Below are 16,056 nucleotides of genomic sequence, written 5' to 3' on the forward strand. Positions count from 1 at the left end.
CCCAGGTATAAATCCCACTTGAGCATGATGAATGATCCTTTTAACATGCTGCTTAATTCAGTTTGCAAGTATTTTAGTGAGAATTTTTGCATCTATATTCATCAGAGATATTGGTCTGTAGTTTTTTTTCTGGTGGTGTCCTTTTCTGGCTTTGGTACGAAGGTAATGCTGGCCTCATAAAATGAGTTTGGAAATGTTCCCTCTTTGATTTCTTTGAAGAGCTTGAGAAAGATTGACAATTAATTCTTCTTTAAATGTTTGGTAAAATTCACCAGTGAAGTCGTCTGGTAGGACCTTATTTATAATTGTATAATTGATATCTCTTTATACCTAAGGCATCTGTTGACATTAAAAACTCAGTATATCTGAAATCAAACTTGTTCTCTTTCTGATATACCTAATGGTCTCTCCATTATTCTAGTTGCCAAGACTCAGAACATCAGGGTTAATTTTAACTTCTTTCTGTGCCTGTGACTACATTCAGCTAGTCATCAAGTTTTATCAGTTCTCTCTCTGAAATATTTATTTTCTTTTCTATTTTCATTATATGGAAATCATTATATTTCAAAGTCTTATTACCATTCACCTGGGCTATTGCAGTAACATTGTGATTGGTCTTTTCATCCTTTTAGCTTACTTATAGATCATACCCCAGTTACTCTCCTTATGCATAATGTTGGCCATCTCATTGCCCTGGTTAAATAAATACCTTTAGTGGCTCCCCTGGAGTAGCAAATTATGCTCCCAGTTTTCTAACCTAGCTCCTAAACCTTTTCTCCTATAAAAATAATCTGTGCTTTAGCCATACTGAAGAACTCACTGCATCCCAAATCTGCCCACACTTTCTTACCCACTTTTTCTTCCTGAAATCCTCAACTTCTATCACTTTCTAACCATCTTTTCAAGACCAAGTTCTCTTCCACAGAACCTTTTATTTTTCCCCTTTGACATTCCATTCCAAAAAGCTCTCTCCCTAAAAGGGCCTAGATGAAGACTATTCCCCAAGCTGTACAACTTGGGGCTCTGGTTGCCTAACAGAAAGTAAAGAGGATATTATCTGAAGACTAAGTAACTGAGTCTATGAAAACTTCCCAGATCAACAACAGACAGACAGCAATTGGAATTGACTTTCCATTAGTCATTTTTAAAACATGGTAAAAGTAAAGTAGCCATATTTAATTAGGTTATTTCTAGGTATATGACTTCTGCACATACTATCACAAATTATAAATTTTTAAGATATTTTTCTGAATTTTTAGTCATCGTTATCATAGAAATAAAATTTATTTTCTATTTTGAAAAATAAAGCTCTTTCACTTTCCTGAATGTCTTTTTTAAAATACTTTTTTGTATCTATACCATTATTATACTGTCATTATTTATGAATATATATAAAATCTTTTCTAATCATAGGTTCTTTGAGGACAGGGACTCTTGTTTTGTTTACCTTTGAATTCTCCACAGCACCTAGACTACACAGTAATCTTGTACAGTAATCTATTATTTTATTTAAGGTGATCACAGGAGTTTTATGAAGACTTCATATGAACTTCTTTTGTTCTGAAATTAAAATAATGTCAAATTCATTTTTCAAAGGGAGATTCAAGATTTTTAGTTCTTTCTGGATCTATAGCTATGTTATAGCTGTTTTCCTTTGTTTAAGTCTTATGGATGTGTACTGAAGTGAGAAAGGGAGAGAGGAAGAACCCAAGGATCATTCCATCCTGATCTGTCCATCCCTCCAGCCATCCATCTACCCACCCACCCTATTGCTGGTTGGCTCAGCTTTATTTAGGGTAAAATAACTGAGATATTTGAAAATATATGAAATTTCAAAGTGGCACAAAGTAAATTGTTTTGCTTAACATATTAATTGAATTGGTTCTCTGTGGAAAAAATATAGATGCTTTAAAAGACTTATTTCAAGTAAGTCTTTGGATTACCGTACATTTGAAATTGTTTAATAGTAATTAAAAATTCTAATTAAGATGTTGAAAATATATTTTTATAATTGTAGTCTTAAATAATATAATGAATGAAAAACAATATTTTTCCTTAAAGGCAATTCTGGGGATCATTAACCAAGTAATTCTTTATGTAAAGTTGATTTCAAAAATTCCTTTTAAAACTGTAAAATCCTTTTCACTGTTCTGTCAGTTTCCTTGAACAATGCCATAAACAGTATGTTGTAGTTATGCAATAAGTAATAGTTGAATAAATTTGACTTATACAGTATGTCTCAAATCTAGCATTTCTTTCTCCATTCCCTTTTCTATGATTGTAGGTAATGCCAAGCTTTCATCATCTCTTTCCTGTTAGCCCCATTTCTAAACATTTTCCTGTTCCAGGCTTTCTACACATTCTCTCCTGAGTAATCCTTATAAAGCAGTTCAAATCTTGTCATATCTCTGCTTGTAAACTTTTTTTTTTTTTTTGCGGTACGCGGGCCTTTCACTGTTGTGGCCTCTTCCGTGCGGAGCACAGGCTCCAGACGCGCAGGCTCAGCGGCCATGGCTCACGGGCCCAGCCGCTCCACGGCATGTGGGATCTTCCCGGACCAGGGCACGAACCCGTGTCCCCTGCATCGGCAGGTGGACTCTCAACCACTGCGCCGCCAGGGAAGCACTTCTGCTTTTAAACTTTTAATGAGTTCATCTTATCTATCAAATAAAGTCCAGATCCTATAGCTGGAAGTTCAGCAGTCTTTACAAGCTCATCTTTATTAATTCCATTTTAATAACTCTTTGTTATTTCTCAATGGTTCTGATAAGCTGAATTGACTTCTGTTACCCTTATATTTCCTATGTACACCTATTTCTGTTCCTCTGTGTTATTCTCTCCTTTTGACATTTATTACTCCTCTTTCTACCTTATATACTAGTTCTTTATATACTTGAATTCAAATTACATGTAAGTGGGGTTTAAGTTTGGACCTGTTTAACCTTCCACAGTACAAAGGACAATGCTTTACACATAAGAGAAAAACAGTTAAGTATGTGATTCAATGTTACCCTATTTATTGTGTGCAGTATACTGTAATTTGGTAGATTATAACCAAATTAATCATATTATGTAACATGAATAGCATGATATTGTAATATTTATCTTCCTCAGGAAACTTATTTGGGAAACCAGAAGGAGAAGATACCTTTACTTTTTCTTTTCCATTGGACTCTTCAACTCATACATTGGGAGCTGGAAGAGATGATTTTAGTTTTGCGTTTCCATTTGAACAGGATCAAAACTCAACACCTTCTTCTGAAAAAGAGTTTTCATCCTCCTCACAAAATACCACACAATTTACTTTATTTTGAACTAGTTACTAATTTATTGAATTATTTTACTACTCTGTAATCATCTAGGGCAGAAATTTACATTATTACTTAAACTATGAAGACCACTTTCTTTTGTTGATTAAAGAAATGGTTACCATAGTAACATTATTTGATTATATTTATTTAAATATTGAAGGAAATTAAGACTGTGTCATCTACTTTTGTTTTTATTTGCAGCATTAACTATCATTATTTATTTTGGTTTTGATTTTGCAAGTTATATTCATACAGAACCTATGCTTCACTGCTGCAGTAAAAGAGTGGTACTTTAATAATGATCTCAAAGAATTTATGTTATTGATAGTGAATAAAATGTGTTATTTTCTTCTAATACAACAAAAATTAAAATATTATCATTTATTCTAATAGCTTTAGTAGAAGGAAATTAAATGTGAAAGGCTAGAGTAATTTCTGAAAATTGGTTGGTTGCATTAATTGTGATACCATTAATATTTTTGCTTAAACTTTTTTGAAGAACATTTAAAATTTTGTTTCCTGTCTTCAACAAAAAATTCACCTTTATGTTTTATATGTAGTATTTGCTTGTCAATTATATAGCTTAAATGAAGATAATTAAAATTTGATGAAATTATATAAACATAATTGCTCAATATCTTTGTATTTGTGCTTTTTAAAATTAGTTGTATTGAGTTATCAAGAAATAAAGAGTCTGATCCATATCTTGATGTGTGACTGCTGAAAGATTTTGAGCCTTTCTTCCCCTTCTGCCCCACATCTGGTCAAGCTGGTAAGAAAGCACAGGTGTTTCCTTCTTTGGCATCAGTGGGAAGTTCAAACCATGTATAGGAACTTTTGCCATGGCTCACCCCTAACCACCATAAAAACCCAAAGCCAGTCTCCCTTCTCTGCTCTATCAAGCCATTTTCAGACCAACTTGTGAGGCCTGGTCTGCTCTCCCCAGAAAATGTTATTATATGAGTAATAACTTTTTCATACCCTATTGGAATGTGTGGTGTCATCAGTCTCAATATCCAAACCAAATTTTGGGTGAGAATCAATCTTGCTTCTTCAGGGTATCCATAACATATCACAGTTGTATTAAAGTAAACCTTCCCAAACTTTTTAGAAGTCAATGTAACTAATGATAGAAAGAATTTAAGGAAACTTTGGATTGTGTTTTAAAAAACCTTCAACAGCTGGTTGAAAGATGAAAATTTCAGTTAAAAACCTGGAATTTTCTTTTTATACCAACTATTAATTTTATTGTTCCTATGGTTTAATTAATTGGTAGTTTTGATGTAATAAAGACATTTACTATATATGAGAAAGGATAAAAATGTTGTAACTGGCTTATTATTTAGTAAGAGGTTCAAAACTGGTTTTAGCCTTGGAAAACCCACTGATTCCGTGGTTTATTTTTACCTTAAATAGAGAAATGTCTAGCAAACCAGTATGGTTAGATTTATCATGTATCAATAAAAGAAGTAAAATAAAATAAGTGCTTTTAAAGTATCTATAGTGTGTGTGACATTTTGAGGGCATATAAAAGAGCCAAAAGATACAGTCTTATACCCAAGGAACTTATAATTTAGTTGAGGAGACAAAACTTAGGAAACAAAAGCACATGCGAATAAAATAGTTGATAATCAGATTCTACAGCTTATAACTTGGTTTCTGCTAGAGAAGAGATTGAGTGCTTTAAGAATTAGAAAAGAAAGTCCATCATGGACTGGAAAGCCTAGGAAGGATTCATTGAAGAGGTAGGACTTGAATTAGGACTTTAAAAGTATGTAGATGATAAAAGTCTTGAGTATAAGGTTGATGCCTTTTCTAGTTTACATTTTTTATTGCTTAACTTCACTGGCTAGTGTTTAGTAGGATTTCATTAAATGCTTGTTGAATTTATAGAGTTGAACTGAATTGGTAAAGGAGGCAGGGAGCACTTTCTACGTAACGGAGACAATATGATGAGCAGAAGAAAAATGCAATCACAAATTTAATGTATGTGGAAGAAATTCAAGAATAGGCCTAATTGGAGTGGAGAATAATACGTAGTAGGAAATTGAGTTTAATAGATATGGTACTGATTTGTAGAGGATCTTCAAGTGTTTTGACTTGATTTCTGAGGCCAATAAGGAACTTAATCTTAAATGCCAGAGGTGCAAGAAAAAAGAAATGGCTAAGAAAGATTAAACAGACAATACAGTTAGAGTTGGGAGAAATTAGAGTTAAACCAATTAGGAGGCATTATGCAGTGTTAAGTTCCAGGTGATAATAACATTGTCTTGTTGTTTGATACTCCTAACACCTAAAATTGGAAAAGTATACCTTAAGTACATTTGATTAAATACCATCTAGGTATAAGGTAAGAGGAGGAAGGAATCAGTTATTTGGTTGTGTTTGAATGTCACAGGTCCTCCAACTGGTGAAGGCAAGTGCAGTGTTTCTAATACAGATCACAAAAATAACTTTGTATGATCAAATAGCCTTCTAAAGGTAATTTTTTTTTTTTTTTTTTTGCGGTACGCGGGCCTCTTACTGTTGTGGCCTCTCCCGTTGCGGAGCAGAGGCTCCGGATGCACAGGCTCAGCGGCCATGGCTCACGGGCCCAGCCGCTCCGTGGCATGTGGGATCTTCCCGGACCGGGGCACGAACCCGTGTCCCCTGCAACAGCAGGCGGACTCTCAACCACTGCGCCACCAGGGAAGCCCTAAAGGTAATTTTTTAAAGAGCGGTATTCTCCTAAAGATAGATGAAATCTGCTGTAATCTTCAGAACAGCAATTTGTCTCTACTTCTACTCAACAAGATTTCAGAAATATGAGGTCCAGTTCCAGAACCCTCTCTCATTTAGTTAACAACTAACACTGCATATCTTATCATGTTTAAGAAAAAAGCTATTTTAATATGTTTAGAATAATTTTTTCTCTACAATTATGAAAGGTATTCTCAGTAGATGAGAGGAATATTCCAAAATCAGTCAAGACTCTGATTTATCCTCAAAGGAGCACACAATAATTACTGGGGTATCACTACTCAGTGGACAAAGCCAGGATCTCTCAGTAGACAGAGCTAGGAAACAGATGAATGTTTACTAATCTATCTGTACATACATGTGTCTATCTAACTGACTAAATGCTCAGAACAAAACAAAACAAACATGAGCTTATACGGATAACTTCAGCAACATGAGGCTCGTTTTAGTATTACCCTTTTGCTTATTTGTATAACTCCTTTCTCTGGCAGTGAGAAATCTGGCTTTTATTATCTACAACTTATTTATTTTCTGTTCAACCCTAGGATACATGTAGTTTCAGGATTGTGAACTCAGACCTTGTGAGAAATTTATTATAGGTCATAATAGTTTTCTATGGCTGCTGTAGCAAATTACCACAAACTTGGTGGATTTGAAACAACAGGAATTTATTCTCTTACAGTTGGAAGTCCAAAATCGGTTTTACTGGGCCACAATCGAGGCAAGACCATGCCTGAGGCTATGGGAGAATCCATTCCTTGCATGTTTCAGCTTCTGGTGGCTACTGATATTCCTTGGCTTGTGTCCACATCACTCCAATTTTCCAAGGTCATTATGTTAGGTTTTCAGAGAAACAGAACCAATAGCACCATCCTTTTTCCTCCCTCCCCCTCTTCCTTCCTCCCTTCCTCCCTTTTCTGTCTCTCATCTATCATCTTGATTTATTTTAAGGAACTGGTTTTCATGATTATTCAGGTTGCACTTCTGAAATCTGTAGGACAAGTTGGCAGGCTGGAAATTTAGGTAAGGGTTGATTTTGCAATTTGGGTCTGAAATCTGCAGGGAGACCTGGCTGGCTAGAAACTCAGGCAGGGTTTCGATGTTACAGTCTTGAGGCCAAAACTTCTTTGGGAAACCTGTCATTGCTCCTAAGGCCTTCAGCTGATTGGATAAAGCCATAGCCAGAGTAATCTGCTTTGCTGAAAAGTCTACTGATTTAAATGTTAATCACATTAAAAAATACCTTCACAACAATATCTAGAATGGTGTTTGACCTAACAACTGGATACTAAATCCTAGCCAAGTTGACACATGCAATTAACCATCACAGCCAGCATCTTCAAATCTCTCTGCTCTGCCTTCGCAAGGCTTTCTCTGTGTGAAATCTCCCTCTGCCTTTCTTTTATAAGAACACGTCGTTGCATTAGAGTCCACCTGGATAATTCAGATAATCTTCTCATTTCAAAATCTTAATAACATCTGAAAGACCCTCCCCCTTTTTCTTGTCATATAAAGTAACATTCAGAGGTTCCAGGGGATAGGACCTGGGTATCTTTGGGGAGATATTTTCTAGCCTATTATATAGTATATAGTATTAGAGTATCCAGTCAAAACACTGTTTTCCAAAGTTACTTAGGATAGCTCCTGTCTTCCCTACCCCCTTGATTGTGATTATGTCACTCATTTATAAAGCAGTTAGATTCATTTGTGGTCATCTGCATTTCATCTTGAGTTTATCTGAATTCCTGATTGATTTTTAAGAAGTAAAACTTCTTTGTGGTGTGCAGTGATGTGCAGGTTTTAACAAATAGAGTTTCATATATCCAGCATTACAGAACCATACACAACAGTTCCATCACCCCTAGAGTTCCCTAGTGTTGACCCTTTGTAGTCAACCCCTCTCTCTACTTCCAAAGCCTGGAAACAGTGGACCTGTTTTCTGCTTCTATAGTTTTGTCTTTTCCAAAATGTCATATAAGTGTAAATATATTCTTTGTAGCCTTTGGGGTCTGGCTTCTTTCACTTAGCAAAATGTATTTAAGCTTCATCCATGTAGTTGCATAAGTCAATAGATTGTTCCTTTTTATTGCTAAGTATTACATTGTATGGATGTAGTTACAGTTTGTTTATTCATTTACCCGTTGAGAGGCATTTTGGTACGTTTTAGTGATTATGAATAAAGCTGCTATAAACATTTATGTATGGGATTTTATGTGAATATAAATTTTATTTCACCTGAGTCAGTACCTGGGAGTGGCATTCTTGGGTTGCACAATAAGTATATGTTTAACTTTATAAGAAACTGCCAAACTTTTTCCAAAGCGACTGTACTATTTTGCATTCCCACCAGCAGTGCATGAGGGTTCCAGTTGCTTCACATTTTTTTCAGTACTTGGTATTATCAGTTTTTAAGATTTTAGCCATTCTAATAGGTATAAAGTGGTATATTGCTGTAGTTTTAATTTGTATTTCCCTAAAGTCTAATGATGTTGAACATCTTTTCATATGCTTATTTTCCATCTGAATATCTGTTTTCATTAAAAATTTGGGTTGTTTGTTTTCTTATTGTTGAATTATGCAAATTCTTTATGTATTCTGGACACAGGTCCTTTATTTGCAAATATTTTCTCCCAATCTGTGTCTTATCTTTTTATTCTCTTAAGAGTGTCTTTCACAGAATAAAAATTTTTAATTTTGATAAAGTCCAATCTATAATTGGAACATGCTTTTGGTGTCATATTTAAAAGCTCTTTGCCAAACCCAAGGTCATAAATTTTTCTCCTATGTTTTCTTTTAAAAGTTTTAGAGTTTTGTATTTATATTTATGTCTGTGGTACATTTTAAGTTTTTATATAAGATGTGAGGTATGTATCAAGATACATTTTTTTTTGCATCATTTGCTGAAAAGACTACCCTTTCTCCATTGAACTGCATTTGTACCTTTGGCAGTAATCAATTTTTTTTCCTTTGGCTGTGCCGTGCAGCTTACAGGGTCTCAGTTCCCCAACCAGAGATTGAACCTGGGCCATGACAGTGAAAGCCTGGAATCCTAACCACTAGGCAACCAGGGAGCTCCCTGGCAATAATCAATCGACCATGTTTGTATGGGTCTATTCCTGGACTCTCTATTCTTTTCTATTGATTTGTATGTCTGTCCTTTTACCAATACCACATTGTTTTGATTACTGTAGATTTATAATGAATCTTGAGATTGGGTGGTGCAAGTCCTCTAACCTTGTCCTTTTTACTTTTTTTTCTTTTCTAAAATGCTCTTTTTCTTTTTTTTTAAGTTGAGGTATAGTTGATTTACAATATTATATAAGTTTCAGATGTATAACATAGTGATTCACCGTTTTTAAAGATTATACTCCATTTATAGCTATTCTAAAATACTAGCTGTATTCCATATGCTATACAATATATCCTTGCAAATTATTTATTTTATATATAGTAGTTCGTTCCTCTTAACCCCCTACTCCTATCTTGTCTCTCCCCTCTTCCCTCTCCACACAGGTAACCACTACTGTTCTCTGTATCTGTGTTTGCTTCTTTTTTTTGTTATATTCACTAGTTTGTTGTATTTTTTAGATTCCACATATAAGTGATATCATACAGTATTTGTCTTTCTCTGTCTGACTTTCTTCACTAAGCATAATAACCTCCAAGTCCATCCGTGTCGTTGCAATTGGCAAAAATTCATTCTTTTTTATGGCTAAGTTGTACTCCATTACATATATATATATATCTATCTCATATTTTCTTTATCCATTCATCTGTTGATGGACCCTTAGGTTGCTTCCATATCTTGGATATTGTAAATAATGCTGCTATGGACATTGGGGTGCATATGTCTTTTCAAGTTCACGTTTTTCTTTTCATATATATACACCCAGGAGTGGAATTGCTGGGTCATATGGTAGTTCTATTTTTAGTTATTTTAGGGACCTTCATACTGTTTTCCATAGTGACTGCACCAGTTTACATTCCCACCAACAGTGTACAAGTGTTCTCTTCTCCACATCCTCGCCAACATTTGGTTTTTGTGGTCTTTTTTTTTTTTTTTACATCTTTACTGGAGTATAATTGCTTTACAATGGTGTGTTAGTTTCTCCTTTATAACAAAGTGAATCAGTTATACATATACATATGTTCCCATATCTCTTCCCTCTTGCGTCTCGCTCCCTCCCACCCTCCCTATCCCACCGCTCGAGGAGGTCACAAAGCACCGAGCTGATCTCCCTGTGCTATGTGGCTGCTTCCCACTAGCTATCTACCTTACGTTTGGTAGTATATAAATGTCCATGCCTCTCTCTCGCTTTGTCACAGCTTACCCTTCCCACTCCCCGTATCCTCAAGTCCATTCTCTAGTAGGTCTGTGTCTTTATTCCCGTCTTACCCCTAGGTTCTTCATGTCATTTTTTCTTCTTCAATGCCATATATATGTGTTAGCATACGGTATTTGTCTTTCTCTTTCTGACTTACTCTGTATGACAGACTCTAGGTCTGTCCACCTCATTACAAATAACTCAATTTCGTTTCTTTTTATGTCTGAGTAATATTCCATTGTATATATGTGCCACATCTTCTTTATCCATTCATCCGGTGATGGGCACTTAGGTTGTTTCCATCTCCGGGCTATTGTAAATAGAGCTGCAATGAACATTTTGGTACATGACTCTTTTTGAATTTTGGTTTTCTCAGGGTGTATGCCCAGTAGTGGGATTGCTGGGTCATGTGGTAGTTCTATTTGTAGTTTTTTAAGGAACCTCCATACTGTTCTCAATAGTGGCTGTACCAATTCACATTCCCACCAGCAGTGCAAGAGTGTTCCCTTTTATCCACACCCTTTCCAGCATTTATTGTTTCTAGATTTTTTGATGATGGCCATTCTGACTGGTGTGAGATGGTATCTCATTGTAGTATTGATTTTCATTTCTCTAATGATTAATGATGTTGACCATACTTTCATGTGTTTGTTGGCAATCTGTATATCTTCTTTAGAGAAATGTCTATTTAGGTCTTCTGCCCATTTTTGGATTGGGTTGTTTGTTTTTTTGTTATTGAGCTGCATGAGCTGCTTATAAATTTTGGAGATTAATCCTTTGTCAGTTGCTTCATTTGCAAATATTTTCTCCCATTCAGAGGGTTGTCTTTTGGTCTTGTTTATGGTTTCCTTTGCTGTGCAAAAGCTTTTAAGTTTCGTCAGGTCCCATTTGTTTATTTTTATTTCCATTTCTCTAGGAGGTGGGTCAAAAAGGATCTTGCTGTGATTTATGTCATAGAGTGTTCGGCCTATGTTTTCCTCTAAGAGTTTGATCGTTTCTGGCCTTATATTTAGGTCTTTAATCCATTTTGAGCTTATTTTTTTGTATGGTGTTAGGGAGTGATCTAATCTCATACTTTTACACGTAGCTGTCCAGTTTTCCCAGAACCACTTATTGAAGAGGCTGTCCTTTCTCCACTATATATTCCTGCCTCCTTTAACAAAGATAAGGTGACCATATATGCATGGGTTTATCTCTGGGCTTTCTATCCTGTTCCATTGATCTAGATTTCTGTTTTTGTGCCAGTACCATACTGTCTTGATTACTGTAGCTTTGTAGTATAGTCTGAAGTCAGGGAGCCTGCTTCCTCCAGCTCCATTTTTCGTTCTCAAGATTGCTTTGGCTATTCGGGGTCTTTTGTGTTTCCATACAAATTGTGAAATTTTTTGTTCTAGTTCTGTGAAAAATGCCAGTGGTAGTCTGATAGGGATTGCATTGAATCTGTAGTTGCTTTGGGTAGTAGGGTCATTTTCACAATGTGGATTCTTCCAATCCAAGAACATGGTATATCTCTCCATCTATTTGTATCATCTTTAATTTCTTTCATCAGTGTCTTATAATTTTCTGCACACAGGTCTTTTGTTTCCTTAGGTATGTTTATTCCTGGATATTTTATTCTTTTTGTTGCAATGGTAAGTGGGAGTGTTTTCTTAATTTATCTTTCAGATTTTTCATCATTCATGTATAGGAATGCCAGAGATTTCTGTGCATTAATTTTGTATCCTGCTACTTTACCAAATTCATTGATTAGCTCTAGTAGTTTTCTGGTAAAATCTTTAGGATTCTCTATGTATAGTATCATGTCATCTGCGAACAGTGACAGCTTTACTTCTTCTTTTCCGATTTGGATTCCTTTTATTTCCTTTTCTTCTCTGATTGCTGTAGCTAAAACTTCCAAAACTATGTTGAATAAGAGTGGTGAAAGTGGGCAACCTTGTCTTGTTCCTGATCTTAGTGGAAATGCTTTCAGATTTTCACCATTGAGGACGATGTTGGCTGTGGGTTTGTCATATATGGCTTTTATTATGTTGAGAAAAGTTCCCTCTATGCCTACTTTCTGCAGGGTTTTTATTATAAATGGGTGTTGAATTGTGTCAAAAGCTTTCTCTGCATCTATTGACATGATCATATGGTTTTTCTCCTTCAGTTTGTTAATATGGTGTATTATGTTGATTGATTTGCATATATTGAAGAATCCTTGCATTCCTGGAATAAACTCCACTTTTTCATGGTGCATGATCCTTTTAATGTGCTGTTGGATTCTGTTTCTGAGTATTTTGTTGAGGATTTTTGCATCTATGTTCATCAGTGATATTGGCCTGTAGTTTTCTTTCTTTGTGACATCCTTGTCTGGTTTTGGTATCAGGGTGATGGTGGCCTTGTAGAATGAGTTTGGAGTGTTCCTCCCTCTGCTATATTTTGGAAGAGTTTGAGAAGGATAGGTGTTAGCTCTTCTCTAAATATTTAATAGAATTCGCCTGTGAAGCCGTCTGGTCCTGGGCTTTTGTTTGTTGGAAGATTTTTAGTCACAGTTTCAATTTCAGTCTTTTGATTGGTCTGTTCATATTTGATGTTTCTTCCTGATTTAGTCATGGCAGGTTGTGCATTTCTAAGAATTTGTCCATTTCTTCCAGGTTGTCTATTTTATTGGCATATAGTTGCTTGTAGTAATCTCTCATGATCTTTTGTATCTGCAGTGTCACTTGTTACTTCTCCTTTTTCATTTCAAATTCTGTTGATTTGAGTCTTTTCCCTTCTTTTCTTGATGAGTCTGGCTAATGGTTTATCAATTTTTTTTATCTTCTCAAAGAACCAGCCTTTAGTTTTATTGATCTTTGCTATCATTTCCTTCACTTCTTTTTCATTTATTTCTGATCTGATTTTTATGGTTTCTTTCCTTCTCCTAACTTTGTGGGTTTTTTATTCTTCTTTCTCTACTTGCTTTAGGTGCAAGGTTAGCTTGTTTATTTGAGATGTTTCCTGTTTTTTAAGGTAGGATTGTATTGCTATAAACTTCCCTCTTAGAACTGCTTTTGCTGCATCCCATAGATTTTGGGTCGTCGTGTGTCCATGGTCATTTTTTTCTAGGTATTTTTTAATTTCCTCTTTGATTTCTTCAGTGATCACTTAGTTATTAAGTATTGTATTGTTTAGCCTCCATGTTTTTGTATTTTTTACAGACCTTTTCCTGTAATTGATATCTAGTCTCATAGCGTTGTGGTCGGAAAAGATACTTGAAACAATTTCAATTTTCTTAAATTTACCAAGGCTTGACTTGTGACCCAAGATATGATCTATCCTGGAGAATGTTCCGTGAGCACTTGAGAAAATTGTGTATTCTTTTGTTTTTGGATGGAATGTCCTATAAATATCAATTAAGTCCGTCTTGTTTAATGTATCATTTAAAGCTTGTGTTTCCTTATTTATTTTCATTTTGGATGATCTGTGCATTGGTGAAAGTGGTGTGTTAAAGTCCCCTACTATGAATGTGTTACTATCGATTTCCCCTTTTATGGCTGTTAGTATTTGCCTTATGTATTGAGGTGCTCCTATGTTGGGTGCATAAATATTTACAATTGTTATATATTCTTCTTGGATTGATCCCTTGATCATTATGTAGTGTCCTTCTTTGTCTCTTGTAATAGTCTTTATTTTAAAGTCTATTTTGTCTGATATGAGAATTGCTACTCTAGCTTTCTTTTGGTTTCCATTTGCATGGAATATCTTTTTCCATTCCCTCACTTTCAGTCTGTATGTGTCCCTAGGTCTGAAGTGGGTCACTCATAGTCAGCATATATATGGGTCTTGTTTTTGTATCCATTCAGCCAGTCTGTGTCTTTTGGTGGGAGCATTTAATCCATTTACATTTAAGGTAATTATCGATATGTACGTTCCTATTCCCATTTTCTTAATTGTTTTGGGTTCGTTATTGTAGGTCTTTTCCTTCTGTTGTATTTCTTGCCTAGAGAAGTTCCTTTAGCCTTCGTTGTAAAGCTTGTTTGGTGGTGCTGAACTCTCTCAGCTTTTGCTTGTCTGTAAAGGTTTTAATTTCTGCATCAAATCTGAATGAGATCCTTGCTGGGTAGAGTAATCTTGGTTGTAGGTTTTTCTCCTTCATCACTTTATATATGTCCTGCCAGTCCTTTCTGGCTTGCAGAGTTTCTGCTGAAAGATCAGCTGTTAACCTTATGGGGATTCCTTTGTGTGTTATTTGTTGTTTTTCCCTTGCTTCTTTTAATATGTTTTCTTAGAATTTAACTTTTGACAGTTTGATTAATTTGTGTTTTGGCATGTTTCTCCTTGGATTTATTCTGTATGGGACTCTCTTTGCTTCCTGGACTTGATTAACTATTTCCTTTCCCATATTAAGGAATTTTTGAACTATAATCTCTTCAAATATTTTCTCAGTCCCTTTCTTTTTCTCTTCTTCTTCTGGGACCCCTCTAATTCGAATGTTGGTGTGTTTAATGTTGTCCCAGAGGTCTCTGAGACTGTCCTCAGTTCTTTTCATTCTTTTTTATTTATTCTTCTCTGCAATAGTTATTTCCGCTATTTTATCTTCCAGGTCACTTATCCGTTCTTCTGTCTCAGTTATTCTGCTATTGATCCCACCTAGAGTATTTTTCATTTCATTTATTGTGTTGTTCATCGTTGCTTGTTTCCTCTTTAGTTCTTCTAGGTCCTTGTTAAATGTTTCTTGCATTTTGTCCATTCCATTTCCAAGATTTTGGATCATCTTTACTATCATTATTCTGAATTCTTTTTCAGGTAGACTGCCTATTTCCTCTTCATTTGTTAGGTCTGATGGGTTTTTATCTTGCTCCTTTATCTGCTATGTGTTTTTCTGTCTTCTCATTTTGATTATCTTACTGTGTTTGGGGTCTCCTTTTTGCAGGCTGCAGGTTCGTACTTCCCCTTGTTTTTGGTGTCTGTCCCCAGTGGCTAAATTTGTTTCAGTGGGTTGTATAGGCTTCCTGTTGGAGGGGCCTACTGCCTGTGTTCTGGTGGGTGAGGCTGGATCTTGTCTTTCTGGTGGGCAGGTCCACGTCTGGTCGTGTGTTTTGGGGTGTCTGTGGCGTTATTATGATTTTAGGCAGCCTCTCTGGTAATGGGTGGGGTTGTTTTCTTGTCTTGTTAATTGTTTGGCATAGTGTGTCCAGCACTGTAGCTTGCTGGTCGTTGAGTGAAGCTGGGTGTTGGTGTTGAGATGGAGATCTCTGGGAAGTTTTCGCCGTTTGATATTACGTGGAGCTGGAGGTCTCTTGTGGACCAGTGTCCTGAAGTTGGCTCTCCCATCTCAGAGGCACAGGACTGACTCCTGGCTGTAGCACTAAGAGCCTTTCATCCACACAGCTCAGAACAAAAGGGATGAAAAGTAGAAAGAAAGAAAGAGGATAGAATAAAATAGAGTAAGATAAAATAAAATAAAGTTATTAAAATAACAATTATTAAGAAAAAAAATTTTTTAAGTAAAAACAACAACAAAAAAAATGGACAGACAGAACCCTAGGACAAATGGTGAAAGCAAAGCTATACAGACAAAATCTCACACAGATGCATACACATACACACTCACAAAAAGAGGAAAAGAGGAAAAAATATATTTTGCTCTCAAAGTCCACCTCCTCAATTTGACATGATTATTTGTCTATTTAGGTATTCCACAGATGCAGGGTACATCA

At 35.6% G+C, this 16,056-nt stretch overlaps 1 protein-coding gene across 1 annotated transcript in view; it reads left to right on the forward strand.

Annotated features, from left to right (window-relative positions):
- The window catches only part of C1H14orf39 (chromosome 1 C14orf39 homolog), a 53,422-nt gene extending 49,560 nt beyond the window's left edge, over positions 1-3,862 (forward strand). Inside the window, exon 17 of the mRNA XM_060163869.1 lies at positions 3,115-3,862. Coding sequence (XP_060019852.1) covers positions 3,115-3,314 — 200 coding nt within the window. The 3' untranslated portion in view covers positions 3,315-3,862. The remainder of the gene's footprint in view (positions 1-3,114) is intronic.
- Positions 3,863-16,056: the final 12,194 nt, after the last annotated feature.

The sequence above is a fragment of the Lagenorhynchus albirostris genome, chromosome 1 (genome assembly GCF_949774975.1).
Source record: "Lagenorhynchus albirostris chromosome 1, mLagAlb1.1, whole genome shotgun sequence".
Classification (NCBI taxonomy): domain Eukaryota; kingdom Metazoa; phylum Chordata; class Mammalia; order Artiodactyla; family Delphinidae; genus Lagenorhynchus; species Lagenorhynchus albirostris.